Here is a 22,553-nt window from a genome sequence, read left to right as displayed (position 1 = left end):
CAATTATAAAGTAAAAGTTCAACAAATCAAATCGATCGGAATACTCAATTATGAAGTAAAAGTTCAACAAATCAAATCGATCGGAATACTCAATTATAAAGTAAAAGTTCAACAAATCAAATCGATCGGAATACTCAATTATAAAGTAAAAGTTCAACAAATTAAATCGATCGGAATACTCAATTATGAAGTAAAAGTTCAACAAATTAAATCGATCGGAATACTCAATTATGAAGTAAAAGTTCAACAAATCAAATCGATCGGAATACTCAATTATGAAGTAAAAGTTCAACAAATTAAATCGATCGGAATACTCAATTATGAAGTAAAAGTTCAACAAATAAAATCGATGGGAATACTCAATTATGAAGTAAAAGTTCAACAAATCAAATCGATCGGAATACTCAATTATGAAGTACAAGTTCAACAAATCAAATCGATCGGAATACTCAATTATGAAGTACAAGTTCAACAAATCAAATCGATCGGAATACTCAATTATGAAGTAAAAGTTCAACAAATTAAATCGATCGGAATACTCAATTATGAAGTAAAAGTTCAACAAATTAAATCGATCGGAATACTCAATTATGAAGTACAAGTTCAACAAATTAAATCGATCGGAATACTCAATTATGAAGTAAAAGTTCAACAAATTAAATTGATCGGAATACTCAATTATAAAGTAAAAGTTCAACAAATCAAATCGATCGGAATACTCAATTATGAAGTAAAAGTTCAACAAATCAAATCGATCGGTATACTCAATTATGAAGTAAAAGTTCAACAAATTAAATTGATCGGAATACTCAATTATGAAGTAAAAGTTCAACAAATTAAATCGATCGGAATACTCAATTATGAAATAAAAGTTCAACAAATCAAATCGATCGGAATACTCAATTATGAAGTAAAAGTTCAACAAATTAAATCGATCGGAATACTCAATTATGAAGTAAAAGTTCAACAAATTAAATTGATCGGAATACTCAATTATGAAGTAAAAGTTCAACAAATTAAATTGATCGGAATACTCAATTATAAAGTAAAAGTTCAACAAATCAAATCGATCGGAATACTCAATTATGAAGTAAAAGTTCAACAAATTAAATCGATCGGAATACTCAATTATGAAGTAAAAGTTCAACAAATTAAATCGATCGGAATACTCAATTATGAAGTAAAAGTTCAACAAATTAAATCGATCGGAATACTCAATTATGAAGTAAAAGTTCAACAAATTAAATCGATCGGAATACTCAATTATGAAGTAAAAGTTCAACAAATTAAATCGATCGGAATACTCAATTATGAAGTAAACGTTCAACAAATTAAATCGGTCGGAATACTCAATTATGAAGTAAACGTTCAACAAATTAAATCGATCGGAATACTCAATTATAAAGTAAAAGTTCAACAAATTAAATCGATCGGACTACTCACATATGAAGTAATAGTTCAACAAGTAAATCGATCGGAATACTCAATTATGAAGTAAAAGTTCAACAAATTAAATCGATCGGAATACTCAATTATGAAGTAAAAGTTCAACAAATCAAATCGATCGGAATACTCAATTATGAAGTAAAAGTTCAACAAATTAAATCGATCGAAATACTCAATTATGAAGTAAAAGTTCAACAAATTAAATCGATCGGAATACTCAATTATGAAGTAAAAGTTCAACAAATTAAATCGATCGGATTTTAAAAGTTAGGGCTAAATAGCATTTCCATTGACAAATTTAACTTTGATTATAACTAGCCAATTTTCATATAACAGCCCTAATGTTGATACGCTTGATATGCAAACATCACTTGCGACGTGGTAATATATCGTTTATATTTCATATCAAAAACCATTAAATCTCTTTCCTTTATTAATTCTTCTATGAAAGGTCAATGGGGTCACATTCTCTTGAACGAGCGAAAAAGTCGTAAAAACGTTAAATTTCATTCGTTATGTAAATATTGTTTGCGAAAAATATAATGTGTTAATTTCGGCTGAGCCGATACAAGACTGTTTGGAAGTTATTTCAAAATTTCAAAATAAACATTGACGCCAATACAAATATCGGCTTTATGTGCAGCAAGTTGCAAAAAATACTGTTTATGAACAATTATTGTAATGCGAATGTTTTATTTCTAGTTTTCAGTTTAAAAAAAATCAAAACTTTCAAGAATATATAATATATTAAAGATTTTAATGGGGAAAAATAACCGTATTACTCTTGAGAAATGGTTTTGTTAATTTTCATGTTAATGTATTTGGTTGAAAGTAAAATATGTGTTTTAAAGAATGCATTGTGCCACTATAAATGGCACTAATTTATTTGAACGTTGCCAATTGCAGCTTTTCAAGAATTTGAATTTGTAAAAAAATCCGCCACGAACGCAGGACAAGCAACATCTCCGCCAATAGGATGGTGGATTTACGGTAAGATATTTTTTGTTTATATATTATAAATATATTATAAATATATTTTAAATATATTATATATATTATATATTATATATCATAAACGAGAATTTTTGTGTGCATATCTTGTCTACTCAGTCAAATGGCTTTTTGTTATAATTTCCCCTTTTCCTCTGCTGATAACCAAGGGTTACCTATTATTGTGAGGAATCGATTAATTAGCTAGAAGCCGATGGTAAACCGTTGGTAATGATCCGTTTAAAAAATCCTAGTGCGTAATAAACACTCATGGCATCCAAAGGCATTGGACAGATTCATTAAATTTAGCATGAAGACACCTTGATATTCCATGTATTATTATTATTATTATTATTATTATTATTATTATTATTATTATTATTACGACGACGACGACGACGACGACGACGACGACGACGACAAACAGCATTAACGCAAAATGATTTGCAAAGATTGTCGAAAGAGATAGAGAGTGCTGGAAATTTGTGAATTTCTGTCACTCCGATTCCAGGGGGAACATCATTGATTATTGTTAGCAAGCAATCACTGATAATGATTTGTGTGAAAATTTCTAATCTATAAAAAAAATGTACTTAATACTCTATAGGGTCCAAAATGAATGTTTTTAATTACACCATGTTTTACATGAAGAGTGTTGACTAAGAATATAAAATATCATGCTTACACAAAGTCCCTACTACCTTCCGCGAGTGCTCGACTAAAAATAAACTCTTTTGGGTTGTATTTAGTATTTATTTTTTTGCTGGTATTAATATAGAAAAGGGGAGCAATTAATAGAAAAAAAAACCTGAACTGGATTCTTGGCAACATTCTCCGCTCTAACACCTTCGGTCCGGTTCTCGAGAACTCAACTCAACTGCGACCTATTCACTGCCGGCCTTATATTGTCTCATTCATGCAAATTAAGACGCAATCGAACCTGATGATTTGTCGCCTTTTTGTGTCACGTCGGTCGGGTTTCGAGTTCGCACATGGCTCCCTTAGCAGTCCGCCTCCATAACTGCAGTCACACCAAAATTTCCCCTACAGTACCCCATATTGACTAACGACATATTTTGCTTGGATAATGATTAAAAAAAAAAATTGTGTGTGTTAGAATCATAAACAAAGCAATACGTACATTTTTAATATTGCATTTTGATTTTCAAGGAAAAGTTTTAAGAGAGATTACTTTAAAAAAAAGGTTACATTTGCATATTTTAATAAACCAAAAGGTATATAGTTTCATTACAAGCACGTTTTCTCATAAGCACATTTTTTATTAAAACAAGCAGTTTTACTCACAAAAGGTTATTTTGTGAATCGGAACAATAACGTCCATCCAAACGATAGAAAGCTTTTAAAAACGGTTTGTGAAATTGGTGCTCGGTTGTAGAATGTTTATTTTGTTTTCTATTTGAAGGAATTCCTCTCGCATGAATGACACTAAGAAAATACTTTTTTCAAATTGTGTGATACTGTTACATATATGTCTGGCTTGTGATCATTCTAGGCTATACAAAATGGACAGTCACTTAATTTTAAAATGAACACGAGACACTTTTTTATAATAAGACTTTGTTTATTTACTATATACATTTCACAAATGATGGCGGTGGAGTTTAGTAGCAGAGGGTGGGTCACAGAATTTTGTGTCAATCTGTGTCTCGCTTCTGTATGTCTGTCTCGCTTTCTTTCTCTCTTCTCGTTTTATTGGCATCACTTCGACCTATTAACCTTTTTCTCGCCAGATTGTTTACTGCACTTTTGCTAGTTTTGGTCTGACACATGACCGATTGACGTTATGGATCTAGGCCGTTCTAATCCCGGAGTTTCCCATTGTTTCTTTTCCTGCTTTCCTGGATGCAGCCTAGGTCACTTTTCCCGGGATTGACCCATTGTTCCTTTGATCGCCTGAGATTTCCATTGTGCTCTTTTTGTTTGCCTGGGCACAGTTCGCCCGCACCTCTTCTAAACACTCCTCCCATTGCCACCAAAAAATTTATATATACATATAATAAATGTTTTTACATAATTCTAGAATCAATGCATGTTTCTTTTTTTTTTCAATTTTTTTTTCTTGTCCATTACTGCTAATGCATTTTAGTTATTTATTTTTCTGTTCTTTTGTTTCTTTTTTTTTCATGGACATAAATTAACATTATTAATACAAATCCATTATCACACACACACACACACACACACACACACACACACACATTTTTCCATTTCTTTTTCTCGGGGTCTCTCTCAATGTATGTTTTTGTTTCTTTTTCAAATAACATCGGTGGTATTTTCACCTCAATTTTAAAATTGACATTGAGGTAGCCGACGTCCGATAGACTTTTGCTCAAGTTACTTAATTTTTCTCTCTGCCATTCCAATTACTTTGTTGAACCGGGAAGCAGCTCTATCTTTTCCTAAGACGTCAGTTGCTTGAACCATGGAGATAAGGGATCTTTTATTTTCTTTTATTGCATAGGACGGTGTTCGCAGTTTACTTAATTTACCTAAATACAGAGTATTTTTCTAACCCATCCTAAACAATTCTCTCTCTCCTGTTCTTCCTTTCCGCTACTAAACCTTGCGCTAACTCTATTTACGACAGGTTGGTTCCTATTCCTACTCTCGCGCACTGCGTACGACGTATACGGACGGCTGATTTCGTCTATATTGGTTGCACGTCCCTCCATCATGCTCCGTGTCACGATTTTTAGTCCCATCAACTGTACGTCAGATTCCTCATCCGACCCCTCTCGTTGATGACGACTCTTCTGCATTGGATAATCAGTTTCCTCTGTGGCTGATTCGCTGTGAATCACTAGATTCCTTTGGAACAGACAATGCAGCTTTTCTTAACGGCCTCTCTGTAGTGGGGATTTCTCACTCTTCGATAGACGGTGTCCTGAGATGTTCCGCATGCGCCTTCATTACAGAGCCCGTTAATGGATCCTTAGTTCGATATGAGACTGGGCCAGTCTTTTCGATCACTACGCAATACGGTTTCCATCATACATCTATCTTTCCTCGCTTTTGGTTTTTTTTTATAATACACCAAATCACCAACCTTAAATTCGACGGCTTTTGTTTTCTTCTTTGATCTATCTTTTTTTTTTTTTACATTATTCCTTACTAAAGTGAAGGTTCGATGCATTTCCTGTAGAGCGATTTCGTGATTCTCATCACCATAATATACTCTACGGGGCCTTAGAATATTGTCCAACGGCAGGACAACATCTCTATTGTAGAGTAAGTTATAGGGTGAAAATTTCGTCGTTTTGCTTACATGGAACCTGACGACCGCTAACATTTGATTCATGTATATGTCTCACGACTGTTCATTGTCCTCTATTTTCATCGCTAGGATGTCACGCATCGTTCTGTGGAACCTTTCGACTTTGCCGTTAATCTGGGGGTGATAGAACGATGTAGTCACATGGTGCATACTGAGGTCCTCTAATGCCTTTTTCATTATTTTGTTTATGTTCTCAGGCCCATTATCCGTTAAAAGCTGCAGTGATGCCTTGAATCTGGGAAAAATCTCGCCAATCAACAGATGTTTTTGCCTTCTTATTCAGAACCGCAAAAGCCTCTGGCCAACCACTGTACATATCTATAAAAGTCACTATGTATTAGTTGTTTAATAGAGTTTTGGGGTAAGGCCTGGAAACATCTAACGCTAGTTTGGCGAAAGAAAAAGGAGGCAAACTGCACTCTTGCATTTGAGTTTGCTGTTTCCTCAAATTTCTGGTTTGGCACGGAATACATTTACCTATGTATCCGTTTACTTGTTTTCAGGCTAGAAATATTTTTGCTTAATAACGTGAAACGTTTTCTCCACGCCCATGTGACCATTATTATCGTGGTATTGAACTAACACCCTTTTTCTTAGATACGACGGAATATATATCCTAGTTATTGGTTCATCGTCGCGTTGCGACAAGTAATATACTACATCGTCCATTACTATGTACTTCTATTCCATCTTGGACGCTTTACAACCTTTCATTCGCATCTTTAAACCTACAATCTCCCAATCTGCTTTCTGTTCCTTAGATACATCTAAACCCGATAATGTAGGACGCTCGTGTGCTACCGATGAGTCTTCAGCATCCTCATGTGATGCAAACTCTTTTGGCTCAAAATGATTTGAGTTTATTGCACTCACCGTGTAATTCCTACTGTCTATTTCTACTTGTCCTGCGTCGAATCCACAGCACGTGACAAGAGATCCGCACAAACGTTCTCTTTCCCCTTTAGGTACTGTATGGTGCAATTATAGCCAGCCATACCCAAAGCCCACGTCTGTATTTTCCTATTTTGTATTGGTGAGTTTAGTAAATATTCTAATGGTCTATGATCTGTATAAATGGTGAACGTTGCACTATGCAAATAGTGATTTAATTTATTCAGAGCATAGTGTATCGCATATGCCTCTTTCACTATCTTTGACCATCTGGTTTGAGTATCACTCAACTTATGGGATAAAAAGTAAATAGGTTTTTCTACCTCTTTACCCTCCCTTGGGTCATAGACCATTTGTGACAGACATGACCGAATCGAATGATCGGAGGCATCTGTATACAGTTGGTAGTCCTTATCCGGATCGGGATAAGCCAGTGTTACCATATCCGCAAGCTTCGTTTTTAGGCTATCAAAGGCAGACTGACATGCATCGTCCCAATAAAATTTGTGCATGCTTCCTTGTTAATCGGACTAACGGCTCGGCGATATCGGAAACAAATTTTATAAATCGCCGATAGTATGATGTCATACCAATGAAAGCTCTTACTTGCTTTACAGAGGTTGGAGTCGAAATCATTTTTATAGACTTGACTTTATCCACTCACTAACTTTGAACCCCAGATACTGTATTTCTTTACTAAAAAAACTCACACTTTGTTGCCTTTAACCTAAGATTTTGCTTGCGCAAAATACCTAAGATCTTATCTATGTATTTTATATGGTCTTCCTTTGTATTGAAGAATATTAGAATGTCATCCAAATACGGTACAGCGAATTCTTTCTGTCTTTCTAAAACTACAGACATCAATTCCTGGAAGACCTCGGGGGCGTTCGAAAGTCCAAACGGCATTACATTAAAATGGAACAACTCATTGTGGCAGGTGAACGCAGTTTTTTCCTTATCATTCTCATTCAATTTAACCTGCCAGTATCCTGACTTCAAATCTAACTTTGAGAAGTATTTTGCAGACCCAAGCGAGGCTAAAATATCGTAACGCTCGGGCATACTGCTTTGTTATTTTATTTAACGCCCTAAAATCTACACAGAACCTTTTAGTTCCGTCTTTCTTCTCTACTAAGACTATCGGAAAACTCCACGGGCTGTTTGATCTTTCGATTACTAAACAATAGATTACTTTGACTAAACAATAGATTAATTTGACTAAACAATAGATTATTTTGACTAAACAGTAGATTACTTTGACTAAACAATAGATTATTTTGACTAAACAGTAGATTACTTTGACTAAACAATAGATTATTTTGACTAAACAGTAGATTACTTTGACTAAACAATAGATTACTTTGACTAAACAATGGATTATTTTGACTAAACAGTAGATTAATTTGACTAAACAATATATTACTTTGACTAAACAATAGATTATTTTGACTAAACAGTAGATTAATTTGACTAAACAATAGATTACTTTGACTAAACAATAGATTATTTTGACTAAACAGTAGATTAATTTGACTAAACAATATATTACTTTGACTAAACAATAGATTAATTTGACTAAACAATAGATTACTTTGACTAAACAATAGATTAATTTTGACTAAACAATAGATTACTTTGACTAAACAATAGATTACTTTGACTAAACAATAGATTAATTTGACTAAACAATAGATTAATTTGACTAAACAATATATTACTTTGACTAAACAGTAGATTAATTTGACTAAACAATATATTACTTTGACTAAACAATAGATTACTTTGACTAAACAATAGATTACTTCGACTAAATAATAGATTAATTTTGACTAAACAATAGATTACTTTGACTAAACAATATATTACTTTGACGAAACAATAGATTAATTTGACTAAACAATAGATTACTTTGACTAAACAATAGATTAATTTTGACTAAACAATAGATTATTTAGACTCAACAATCGATTAATTTGACTAAACAATAGATTAATTTGACTAAACAATATATTACTTTGACTAAGCAGTAGATTAATTTGACTAAACAATATATTACTTTGACTAAACAATAGATTAATTTGACTAAACAATAGATTACTTTGACTAAATAATAGATTAATTTTGACTAAACAATAGATTACTTTGACTAAACAATATATTACTTTGACTAAACAATAGATTACTTTGACTAAACAATATATTACTTTGACTAAATAATAGATTAATTTTGACTAAACAATAGATTATTTTGACTAAACAATAGATTACTTTGACTAAACAATAGATTAATTTGACTAAACAATATATTACTTTGACTAAACAATAGATTAATTTGACTAAACAATAGATTACTTTGACTAAACAATAGATTATTTTGACTAAACAATACATTATTTTGACTAAACAATAGATTACTTTGACTAAACAATAGATTATTTTGACTAAACAATAGATTATTTTGACTAAACAATAGATTACTTTGACTAAATAATAGATTAATTTTGACTAAACAATACATTATTTTGACTAAACAATAGATTACTTTGACTAAACAATAGATTAATTTGACTAAACAATATATTACTTTGACTAAACAATAGATTAATTTGACTAAACAATAGATTATTTTGACTAAACAATACATTATTTTGACTAAACAGTAGATTACTTTGACTAAACAATAGATTATTTTGACTACACAGTAGATTACTTTGACTAAACACTAGATTATTTTGACTAAACAGTAGATTAATTTGACTAAACAATAGATTACTTTGACTAAACAATAGATTATTTTGACTAAACAGTAGATTAATTTGACTAAACAATATATTACTTTGACTAAACAATAGATTAATTTGACTAAACAATAGATTACTTTGACTAAACAATAGATTAATTTTGACTAAACAATAGATTAATTTGACTAAACAATAGATTAATTTGACTAAACAATAGATTAATTTGACTAAACAATAGATTAATTTGACTAAATAATATATTACTTTGACTAAACAGTAGATTAATTTGACTAAACAATATATTACTTTGACTAAAAAAAAGATTAATTTGACTAAACAATAGATTACTTTGACTAAATAATAGATTAATTTTGACTAAACAATAGATTAATTTGACTAAACAATATATTACTTTGACTAAACAATAGATTAATTTGACTAAACAATAGATTACTTTGACTAAACAATAGATTATTTTGACTAAACAATAGATTAATTTGACTAAACAATAGATTACTTTGACTAAACAATAGATTAATTTTGACTAAACAATAGATTAATTTGACTAAACAATTTATTACTTTGACTAAACAATAGATTAATTTTGACTAAATAATAGATTAATTTTGACTAAACAATAGATTACTTTGACTAAACAATATATTACTTTGACTAAACAGTAGATTAATTTGACTAAACAATATATTACTTTGACTAAACAATAGATTAATTTTGACTAAACAATAGATTAATTTGACTAAACAATAGATTACTTTGACTAAACAAAAGATTAATTTTTACTAAACAATAGATTAATTTGACTAAACAATATATTACTTTGACTAAACAATAGATTAATTTTGACTAAATAATAGATTAATTTTGACTAAACAATAGATTACTTTGACTAAACAATAGATTACTTTTGACTAAACAATAGATTAATTTGACTAAACAATAGATTACTTTGACTAAACAATAGATTAATTTTGACTAAACAATAGATTAATTTGACTAAACAATAGATTAATTTGACTAAACAATAGATTAATTATGACTAAACAATAGATTAATTTGACTAAACAATAGATTAATTTGACTAAACAATAGATTACTTTGACTAAACAATAGATTAATTTGACTAAACAATAGATTAATTTGACTAAACAATAGATTAATTTGACTAAACAATAGATTAATTTGACTAAACAATAGATTAATTTGACTAAACAATAGATTACTTTGACTAAATAATAGATTAATTTTAACTAAACAATAGATTACTTTGACTAAACAATATATTACTTTGACTAAACAATAGATTAATTTGACTAAACAATAGATTAATTTGACTAAACAATTTATTACTTTGACTAATTAATAGATTAATTTTGACTAAATAATAGATTAATTTTGACTAAACAATAGATTACTTTGACTAAACAATATATTACTTTGACTAAACAGTAGATTAATTTGACTAAACAATATATTACTTTGACTAAACAATAGATTACTTTGACTAAACAATAGATTAATTTGACTAAACAATAGATTAATTTTGACTAAACAATATATTACTTTGACTAAACAGTAGATTAATTTGACTAAACAATATATTACTTTGACTAAACAATAGATTAATTTGACTAAACAATAGATTAATTTGACTAAATAATACATTAATTTTGACTAAACAATAGATTACTTTGACTAAACAATATATTACTTTGACTAAACAATAGATTAATTTGACTAAACAATAGATTACTTTGACTAAACAATAGATTAATTTTGACTAAACAATAGATTAATTTGACTAAACAATATATTACTTTGACTAAACAATAGATTAATTTTGACTAAATAATAGATTAATTTTGACTAAACAATAGATTACTTTGACTAAACAATATATTACTTTGACTAAACAATAGATTAATTTGACTAAACAATAGATTACTTTGACTAAACAATAGATTAATTTTGATAAACAATAGATTAATTTGACTAAACAATAGATTACTTTGACTAAACAATAGATTCATTTTGACTAAACAATAGATTAATTTGACTAAACAATATATTACTTTGACTAAACAATAGATTAATTATGACTAAACAATAGATTAATTTGACTAAACAATAGATTAATTTGACTAAACAATAGATTACTTTGACTAAACAATAGATTACTTTGACTAAACAATAGATTACTTTGACTAAACAATGGATTAATTTTGACTAAACAATAGATTAATTTGACTAAACAGTAGATTAATTTGACTAAACAATAGATTACTTTGACTAAATAATAGATTAATTTTAACTAAACAATAGATTACTTTGACTAAACAATATATTACTTTGACTAAACAATAGATTAATTTGACTAAACAATAGATTACTTTGACTAAACAATAGATTAATTTTGACTAAACAATTGATTAATTTGACTAAACAATAGATTACTTTGACTAAACAATAGATTAATTTTGATTAAACAATAGATTAATTTGACTAAACAATAGATTACTTTGACTAAACAATAGATTAATTTTGACTAAATAATAGATTAATTTTGACTAAACAATAGATTACTTTGACTAAACAATATATTACTTTGACAAAACAATAGATTAATTTGACTAAACAATAGATTACTTTGACTAAACAATAGATTAATTTTGACTAAACAATAGATTAATTTGACTAAACAATAGATTACTTTTACTAAACAATAGATTAATTTTGACTAAACAATAGATTACTTTGACTAAACAATAGATTACTTTGACTAAACAATAGATTATTTTGACTACACAATACATTAATTTGACTAAACAATAGATTACTTTGACTAAACAATAGATTAATTTTGACTAAATAATAGATTAATTTGACTAAACAATAGATTACTTTGACTAAACAATATATTACTTTGACTAAACAATAGATTAATTTGACTAAACAATATATTACTTTGACTAAACAATAGATTAATTTTGACTAAATAATAAATTAATTTTGACTAAACAATAGATTAATTTTGACTAAACAATAGATTAATTTGACTAAACAATAGATTACTTTGACTAAACAATAGATTAATTTGACTAAACAATATATTACTTTGACTAAACAATAGATTAATTTTGACTAAACAATAGATTAATTTTGACTAAACAATAGATTACTTTGACTAAACAATATATTACTTTGACTAAACAATAGATTAATTTGACTAAACAATATATTACTTTGACTAAACAATAGATTAATTTGACTAAATAATAGATTAATTTTGACTAAACAATAGATTAATTTTTACTAAACAATACATTACTTTGACTAAACAATAGATTACTTTGACTAAACAATAGATTAATTTGACTAAACAATATATTACTTTGACTAAACAATAGATTAATTTTGACTAAACAATAGATTAATTTTGACTAAACAATAGATTAATTTTGACTAAACTATAGATTAATTTGACAAAACAATAGATTACTTTGACTAAACAATAGATTAATTTTGACTAAATAATAGATTAATTTGACTAAACAATAGATTACTTTGACTAAACAATATATTACTTTGACTCAACAATAGATTACTTTGACTAAACAATAGATTACTTTGACTAAACAATAGATTAATTTTGTCTAAACAATAGATTAATTTGACTAAACAATAGATTACTTTGACTAAACAATAGATTAATTTTGACTAAACAATAGATTACTTTGACTAAACAATAGATTAATTTGACTAAACAATAGATTAATTTTGACTAAACAATATATTACTTTGACTAAACAGTAGATTAATTTGACTAAACAATATATTACTTTGACTAAACAATAGATTAATTTGACTAAACAATAGATTACTTTAACTAAATAATAGATTAATTTTGACTAAACAATAGATTACTTTGACTAAACAATAGATTAATTTGACTAAACAATATATTACTTTGACTAAACAATAGATTAATTTGACTAAACAATAGATTACTTTGACTAAACAATAGATTAATTTTGACTAAACAATAGATTAATTTGACTAAACAATATATTACTTTGACTAAACAATAGATTAATTTGACTAAACAATAGATTAATTTTGACTAAACAATAGATTACTTTGACTAAACAATAGATTAATTTGACTAAACAATAGATTACTTTGACTAAACAATAGATTAATTTTGACTAAACAATAGATTAATTTGACTAAACAATATATTACTTTGACTAAACAATAGATTAATTTGACTAACAATATATTACTTTTACTAAACAATAGATTAATTTGACTAAACAATAGATTACTTTGACTAAACAATAGATTAATTTTGACTAAACAATAGATTACTTTGACTAAACAATAGATTAATTTGACTAAACAGTAGATTACTTTGACTAAACAATATATTACTTTGACTAAACAATAGATTAATTTGACTAAACAATAGATTATTTTGACTAAACAATAGATTAATTTGACTAAACAGTAGATTAATTTGACTAAACAATAGATTAATTTTGACTAAACAATATATTACTTTGACTAAACAATAGATTATTTTGACTAAACAATAGATTAATTTGACTAAACAATATATTACTTTGACTAAACAATAGATTAATTTTGACTAAACAATAGATTACTTTGACTAAACAATAGATTAATTTGACTAAACAATAGATTACTTTGACTAAACAATATATTACTTTGACTAAACAATAGATTACTTTGACTAAACAATAGATTAATTTTGACTAAACAATAGATTAATTTGACTAAACAATAGATTACTTTGACTAAACAATAGATTAATTTTGACTAAACAATATATTACTTTGACTAAACAATATATTACTTTGACTAAACAATAGATTAATTTTGACTAAATAATAGATTAATTTTGACTAAACAATAGATTAATTTTGACTAAACAATAGATTAATTTGACTAAACAATAGATTACTTTGACTAAACAATAGATTAATTTGACTAAACAATATATTACTTTGACTAAACAATAGATTAATTTTGACTAAACAATAGATTAATTTTGACTAAACAATAGATTACTTTGACTAAACAATATATTAATTTTGACTAAACAATAGATTAATTTGACTAAACAATATATTACTTTGACTAAACAATAGATTAATTTGACTAAATAATAGATTAATTTTGACTAAACAATAGATTAATTTTGACTAAACAATACATTACTTTGACTAAACAATAGATTACTTTGACTAAACAATAGATTAATTTGACTAAACAATATATTACTTTGACTAAACAATAGATTAATTTTGACTAAACAATAGATTAATTTTGACTAAACCATGGATTAATTTGACAAAACAATAGATTACTTTGACTAAACAATAGATTAATTTTGACTAAATAATAGATTAATTTGACTAAACAATAGATTACTTTGACTAAACAATAGATTAATTTGACTAAACAATAGATTACTTTGACTAAACAATAGATTACTTTGACTAAACAATAGATTAATTTTGTCTAAACAATAGATTAATTTGACTAAACAATAGATTACTTTGACTAAACAATAGATTAATTTTGACTAAACAATAGATTACTTTGACTAAACAATAGATTAATTTGACTAAACAATAGATTAATTTTGACTAAACAATATATTACTTTGACTAAACAGTAGATTAATTTGAGTAAACAATATATTACTTTGACTAAACAATAGATTAATTTGACTAAACAATAGATTACTTTGACTAAATAATAGATTAATTTTGACTAAACAATAGATTACTTTGACTAAACAATATATTACTTTGACTAAACAATAGATTAATTTGACTAAACAATAGATTACTTTAACTAAATAATAGATTAATTTTGACTAAACAATAGATTACTTTGACTAAACAATAGATTAATTTGACTAAACAATATATTACTTTGACTAAACAATAGATTAATTTGACTAAACAATAGATTACTTTGACTAAACAATAGATTAATTTTGACTAAACAATAGATTAATTTGACTAAACAATATATTACTTTGACTAAACAATAGATTAATTTGACTAAACAATAGATTAATTTTGACTAAACAATAGATTACTTTGACTAAACAATAGATTAATTTGACTAAACAATAGATTACTTTGACTAAACAATAGATTAATTTTGACTAAACAATAGATTAATTTGACTAAACAATATATTACTTTGACTAAACAATAGATTAATTTTGCCTAACAATATATTACTTTGACTAAACAATAGATTAATTTGACTAAACAATAGATTACTTTGACTAAACAATAGATTAATTTTGACTAAACAATAGATTACTTTGACTAAACAATATATTACTTTGACTAAACAGTAGATTACTTTGACTAAACAATATATTACTTTGACTAAACAATAGATTAATTTGACTAAACAATAGATTATTTTGACTAAACAATAGATTAATTTGACTAAACAATAGATTAATTTGACTAAACAGTAGATTAATTTGACTAAACAATAGATTAATTTTGACTAAACAATATATTACTTTGACTAAACAATAGATTATTTTGACTAAACAATAGATTAATTTGACTAAACAATATATTACTTTGACTAAACAATAGATTAATTTTGACTAAACAATAGATTACTTTGACTAAACAATAGATTAATTTGACTAAACAATAGATTACTTTGACTAAACAATATATTACTTTGACTAAACAATAGATTATTTTGACTAAACAATAGATTAATTTGACTAAACAATATATTACTTTGACTAAACAATAGATTAATTTTGACTAAACAATAGATTACTTTGACTAAACAATAGATTAATTTGACTAAACAATAGATTACTTTGACTAAACAATATATTACTTTGACTAAACAATAGATTATTTTTACTAAACAATAGATTAATTTGACTAAACAATATATTACTTTGACTAAACAATAGATTAATTTTGACTAAACAATAGATTACTTTGATTAAACAATAGATTAATTTTGACTAAACAATAGATAAATTTGACTAAACAATAGATTACTTTGACTAAACAATAGATTACTTTGACTAAACAATAGATTAATTTTGACTAAACAATAGATTAATTTGACTAAACAATAGATTACTTTGACTAAACAATAGATTAATTTGACTAAACAATAGATTAATTTGACTAAACAATAGATTACTTTGACTAAACAATAGATTATTTTGACTAAACAATATATTACTTTGACTAAACAATAGATTATTTTGACTAAACAATAGATTAATTTGACTAAACAATAGATTACTTTGACTAAACAATAGATTATTTTGACTAAACAATATATTACTTTGACTAAACAATAGATTATTTTGACTAAACAATAGATTAATTTTACTAAACAATATATTACTTTGACTAAACAATAGATTAATTTTGACTAAACAATAGATTACTTTGACTAAACAATAGATTAATTTGACTAAACAATAGATTACTTTGACTAAACAATATATTACTTTGACTAAACAATAGATTAATTTTGACTAAACAATAGATTACTTTGACTAAACAATAGATTATTTTGACTAAACAATAGATTAATTTGACTAAATAATAAATTAATTTAACTAAACAATATATAACTAGACGAGTAAACTAAATAAAATAGATTAACTAAACTAAACTATAGATTCATTTTATTAAGCAATAGATTAACAAGTTAGAAAAGTATTTCATCCAATTAAAATTATTAAACAAAATGTTTATACTATAGGCTTTAACAATAACGGTACAAGATTCAATTTGAAATATATTTATCTTCAAAATGCACTTTTATAAATGTTACAAAGTAAGGTATAAAAATTTAATTTAAATTGAATCAAAAGAATTAGCTTGGATTTATTTTATGTAATGTACATTCTGTTGCACCTTTAAAGAAAAATCATTGATAATTTTATATCTATATCATTAATTGCTAGATGAAAGATAATGTTTTTAAATTGCAAGAGCTTATTATAAGAGAAAAGTTCAACTTAAGTTATAATTTTCTTTCTCATATGTGTGTGTGTGTGTGTGTGTGTGTGTGTGTGTGTGTGTGTGTGTGTGTGTGTGTGTGTGTGTGTGTGTGTGTGTGTGTGTGTGTGAGTTAAATCATTTTTAAATCATGTTCTAAATAAAAATCACATACCTAGGTATTATAGCTGTTTACAGTTGTTTCAAGGCAATGTTTATTTTAAGTCTCGCAATGAGACATAAAAAATTAAACACCAACTCAACTTCGAACAAAAAAAACATAAATCTAAAATGATGTCTAAAAATAAATTACAAATTCTATCAAAAACAAAACAAAATTACAAGAATAAATTCATTGTCAATTATCTCGGTAAAAATTACTTTAAAGTTAAGTATATTATCATTAGATTTCAGCAATATTGTAAAAATTAACGGCGTTGCTCGGCTGAATATAATAATAATAATAATAATAATAATAATAATAATAATAATAATAACAATAATAATAATAATAATAATAATAATAATAATAATAATAATAATAATAATAATAACAATTTTATTATTTTTTATTTTTATTTTTTTTTTATTTTTATTTTATTTTTTTTTTAATTTTTAATTTTGTAATTTTTTAATTTATTTATTTATTCATTTTTATGTCCCATATGCACGTGTGATAGTGCATGATACCTCTTGGATACACGGGAGCTTTACACTATCCCTGCATCAGAACCACAGGTAAAACAATTCTGGGCTCGGTGTTGTCACAAACACCAAAACATGAAAAATGTCAATTACAAATAATCCAAACCATGGGACCCAGAAGAAAGATCTGGGTTTCATGATCGGCAGGTGCTCTTTCGGTAGCCAGCATGGGGGACCCGGTCGTCATCCTGCGAATGTTGGCCAACTTTCTAGTTTCAGAAACTCAAATGACATGGGCGCTGAACAGGTAAGTATAACCTCTAATTTCAGGGAACAAAATGATACCGAACAAACACAGCACAGCCATGATAACCATCAAAATGAAAAAAACAACGAAGAAAGAAATGGACAACAAAAGAGAATAGACTCGTAATGGAATTCTACTATAGAAGTCATCCTAAATATAGATATGGAGGTTATCGGAAACGAATGAATGAACTATGGGACCTATCCAGTGACTACAATACAACAGAACAAAGAATTGCGGACCAAGCAAGACTGATACACGAGAAAGGTTGGCTCTCTAAACTAAAACTAACAGAAATTCAGCGAAAAATAAATGATGAAACTGAACAAGAAGCCTCCCCCAACGGAACCGCATGTAGAGCAACCCCATAAGTTGAAGCCTCACAGGTAAAAACACCAAAGGCCGAGGACTAACAACGAAGTCTACAAACGTGGAAACCGAGAACAATGAAACAGAACTAACAGAGAATGAAACGAATGAAATAAATAAAATAATACAGCTGATGAACGAAGAAAAAACAAAGCTCCCATCGTTAAAGAACCAAGAGCAGAAGAAATTAAAAACAGAAACAGAGAAGGTTAACAAACTCCTCCCACATATCCCAACAAATACAATCACAGACTTAAACAACCTAGTTTACGCAGGTGCCAACATGGTAAGTATGAAACTCAACTCAAAAAAACAACCGGGGGCAAGCAGACCGACAAAACCTGGAAGGGAAATAAGACTAGAAACCCAAATACACAAACATAAAAAAGAAACCAAAATGATCTCCAGGAAGAAAGCAATGCGGAGAAAACGGAATATTGGAAATGTAACTGACAGGGAGAGGCTAAACAAGAAACATGAAGAACTGGACCAAAAAATAAAAGCAAAAGAAGCGAGATTAAGACGATATAGATATAAATCTGAACAATGCAAACAAAACAGAACATTTGAAACTAATGAAAGCCAATTCTACCAAAATGTGAACGGAGGAAAAACAAAAACAGAACAACCAAATCCGACGGAAACAAAACTCTACTGGAGCAATATATGGGAAGAGCGACGAGATCACAATAGAAATGCCGAATGGCTGAAAGACATGAAGGAAGAGTTACAACAAATAGAAGAAGGAACAGTAAATGAAATCAGCAGGGAAACTCTAAAGAAAACCATAGGAAAAATGGCAAACTGGAGAGCACCAGGGCACGACAGGATACATGCATACTGGTTCAAAAAATTCACAACCTTACACGAAAGGCTAGCCCAAAACCTGAGAAGATGCATACAGGAAGCAAGCGTACCAGACTGGATGACAAAAGGTAGAACCACACTGCTACAGAAGGACATGGAGAAAGGAATTGTCTCTAGCAACTATAGGCCAATCACGTGCTTACCAACTATGTGGAAGATACTGACAGCACAACTGAGAGAACAAATCTATCACTCCCTGAATAACCGTGGACTCATCCCCAAGGAGCAGAAAGGATGCCAAAAAGGAAAAAGAAGAACACATGACCTGTTATATATAGATCAAAAGATCCTAAAGGAGGAGAAAGAATTTAGCCATGGCATGGATCGATTAAAAAAAGCGTACGACAGGATCCCCCAAGCATGGATAATAGAATGCCTAAAAATGTATAAAATACCAAGCAGGATAATCAACGTAATAGAAAATGCAATGAAAACATGGAGACTGGAATTGACAGCTGATGGACAACACATAACAGAAATTAACATACAAAGAGGCATCTTCCAAGGAGACTCACTATCACCATTACTGTTCATCATAGCCATGATTCCCCTGAATAGTATTCTGAGAAAATGTCAAGCCGGATACAAGTTCTCAAATACAGAGAAAAAATGAACCACCTGATGTACATGGATGATCTGAAACTTTTTGCAAGGACCGAAAAGGAGCTAGAGACACTAATTAACACTACCAGAATCTTCAGCCAAGATATCCAAATGGAATGTGGAATGGAAAAGTGCGCACTACTAGTTATAAGAAAGGGAAAATTGGAAACGACAGAAGGCATGGAACTACCCAATCAAACACAAATGAGGGCACTAGGAAAACAAGACGACTATAAATACTTGGGAATTCTGGAAGCGGACACTATCAGAGCAACAGAAATGAAAGAGAAAATTGGAAAGGAATACCTCAGGAGAACAAGAAAAATCCTGGAAACGAAATTATATAACAGAAACCTAATAAAAGGTATAAATACATGGGCAGTATCACTAGTAAGATACTCTGGACCGTTTATAGAGTGGACAAAAGAACAACTGAGACAACTCGACCAGAAAACCAGGAAACTCATGACCATGCATAATGCACTACACCCAAAGGATGATATTAACAGACTCTATATGAAAAGGAAAGACGGCGGGAGAGGACTCATCTGTATGGAAGACTGTGTGAAGGACATGAAAAAAGAACTAGAAAAATACATAATGCCAAACACTGAAAGGATAATTATGGCAGCAAGAGACACTGAAAAAACAACAAAACAGAGAGACAAACGACAAAAGGAGAAAAGAGAAATGGGAAGAGAAACAACGGAAGATTCATAAGAATGACAAAAGATGAGAATAACGAAAACACCTGGACATGGATGCGAAAAGGACATATAAACCGAGAAACTGAATCTCTAATAACTGCAGCACAAGATAACTCGATAAGAATCAACCATATCAAAGTAAGGATCGATAAAACACAAGAAAACAACAAATGCAGATTATGTGGACAGAGAGACGAAACGATAAACCATATAGTAAGTGAATGTAGCAAACTTGCCCAAAAGGAATACAAAAACAGGCATGACCAAGTGGGGAGGGTGGTACACTGGGAATTGTGCAAACGACTGCATTTTGAGCGTACAGACAAATGGTACAAGCATAAACCCGCAACAGCACTTGAAAACGAGAACCACAAAATCCTATGAGACATGGACATACAGACGGACAAACTCATCCAAGCAAGAAGACCAGATGTCGTAATAATTAACAAGAAAGAAAAATCCTGACAAATCGTAGACTCAATAAAAAAGGGATACCAAAGGGCCGAGAAGGGTCAATAAGTACTGAAAGACCGAAGAGCGAGTACCAACCAGACCTCGGCTGGACAAGCGCGAAGAGAACTGGGACCTTGGGGAGGCTGAGTGCCACTCAAATTCCAGTATAAACCAATGGCCACTACCAGCGAGAAATCAATGGTAAGCGGCTGTTGCGATGATGCAAATTCATTTGCAAATACTATCGAAGGAGGTGGAGAGAGCTAGACGTCTGGGGAGACTTGTTGTCACTCAGCTTCCAGAGAACACTGCAGGTTTCCAATCAGAACGTTTGTTGACTTGTGTGAAAGCTCCATGTGAGCTAATAATAATAATAATAGTAGGAGCACTAGGAACAATCCCGAAAAACTTTGAAAAAAGAATGGAAGAAATTGGAATCTAAGGAATGACTGGAAAAATACAACGAACAACAATCATGAAAACAGCTGAAATATTAAGAAAAACCTGTGAATGTGGAAACTAACACAAAGAAGCAACAAGTGCGGGCCAGACAAACTGCTGCAAAGGCAAAACATGAAACACTACATGGAACCAAGAACACTGAAACCGCATATCTATAAGCTCTCTAACCCAACCCTACCCCCATTGCCACATCACCGCCCCCCCCCAAAAAAAGCGAGACCAAATAACCAAATAGTCGAGGAGGAAGGAAAGACCGATTAACTAACCAGACCTCAGCTGAATAAGTGTGAACAGAACTGGGACCTTGGGGAGGCTTATTGCCACTCAAATTCCAGCAAAGACCAATAGCTGCTGCCAACGAGAAATCAATGGCAAGCAACAGTTGCGATAATAATGAAATGTTATCGAAAGAGGTGGAGAGTACTGGAAACCTGGGGAGACTTGTTGTCACTCAGCTTCCAGTGAACACCTCAGGCTGTTTTCAGGGAAAGGTCTCTGAAGACCTGTGTGAAAGCTCCTTATGAGCCAATAATAATAATAATAATAATAATAATAACCTCTCGCTGCAGATCAGGCATAGCCATTGACTATGATTCAATATTGAGGACACAGTATGGAGCTGGGCGCGTTGCAAGATGCTACAGTAGCAGGTGTGATTTCAGGCTTATGCTGAAGAGGGTATTGAGACATCGCGTATAGAAGGTGTTCAGT

General features: G+C 29.1%; 1 protein-coding gene across 2 annotated transcripts in view; it reads left to right on the top strand.

The window, feature by feature from the left end:
• The window catches only part of LOC145293171 (uncharacterized), a 132,135-nt gene that overhangs the window by 69,167 nt on the left and 40,415 nt on the right, over nucleotides 1-22,553 (top strand). Inside the window, exon 5 of one of the 2 annotated variants that reach the window (XM_080139636.1) lies at nucleotides 2,353-2,436. The exons of the other annotated variant lie outside the window; for it this stretch is intronic. Within the exon in view, the coding sequence (XP_079995762.1) occupies nucleotides 2,353-2,436 (84 nt within the window). The remainder of the gene's footprint in view (nucleotides 1-2,352; nucleotides 2,437-22,553) is intronic. 2 annotated transcript variants of the gene reach the window in all.

Source organism: Euprymna scolopes, chromosome 14 (genome assembly GCF_053919585.1).
Source record: "Euprymna scolopes isolate OS-2025 chromosome 14, ASM5391958v1, whole genome shotgun sequence".
Lineage (NCBI taxonomy): Eukaryota > Metazoa > Mollusca > Cephalopoda > Sepiida > Sepiolidae > Euprymna > Euprymna scolopes.
This window is presented reverse-complemented; position numbering and strand designations above follow the sequence as displayed.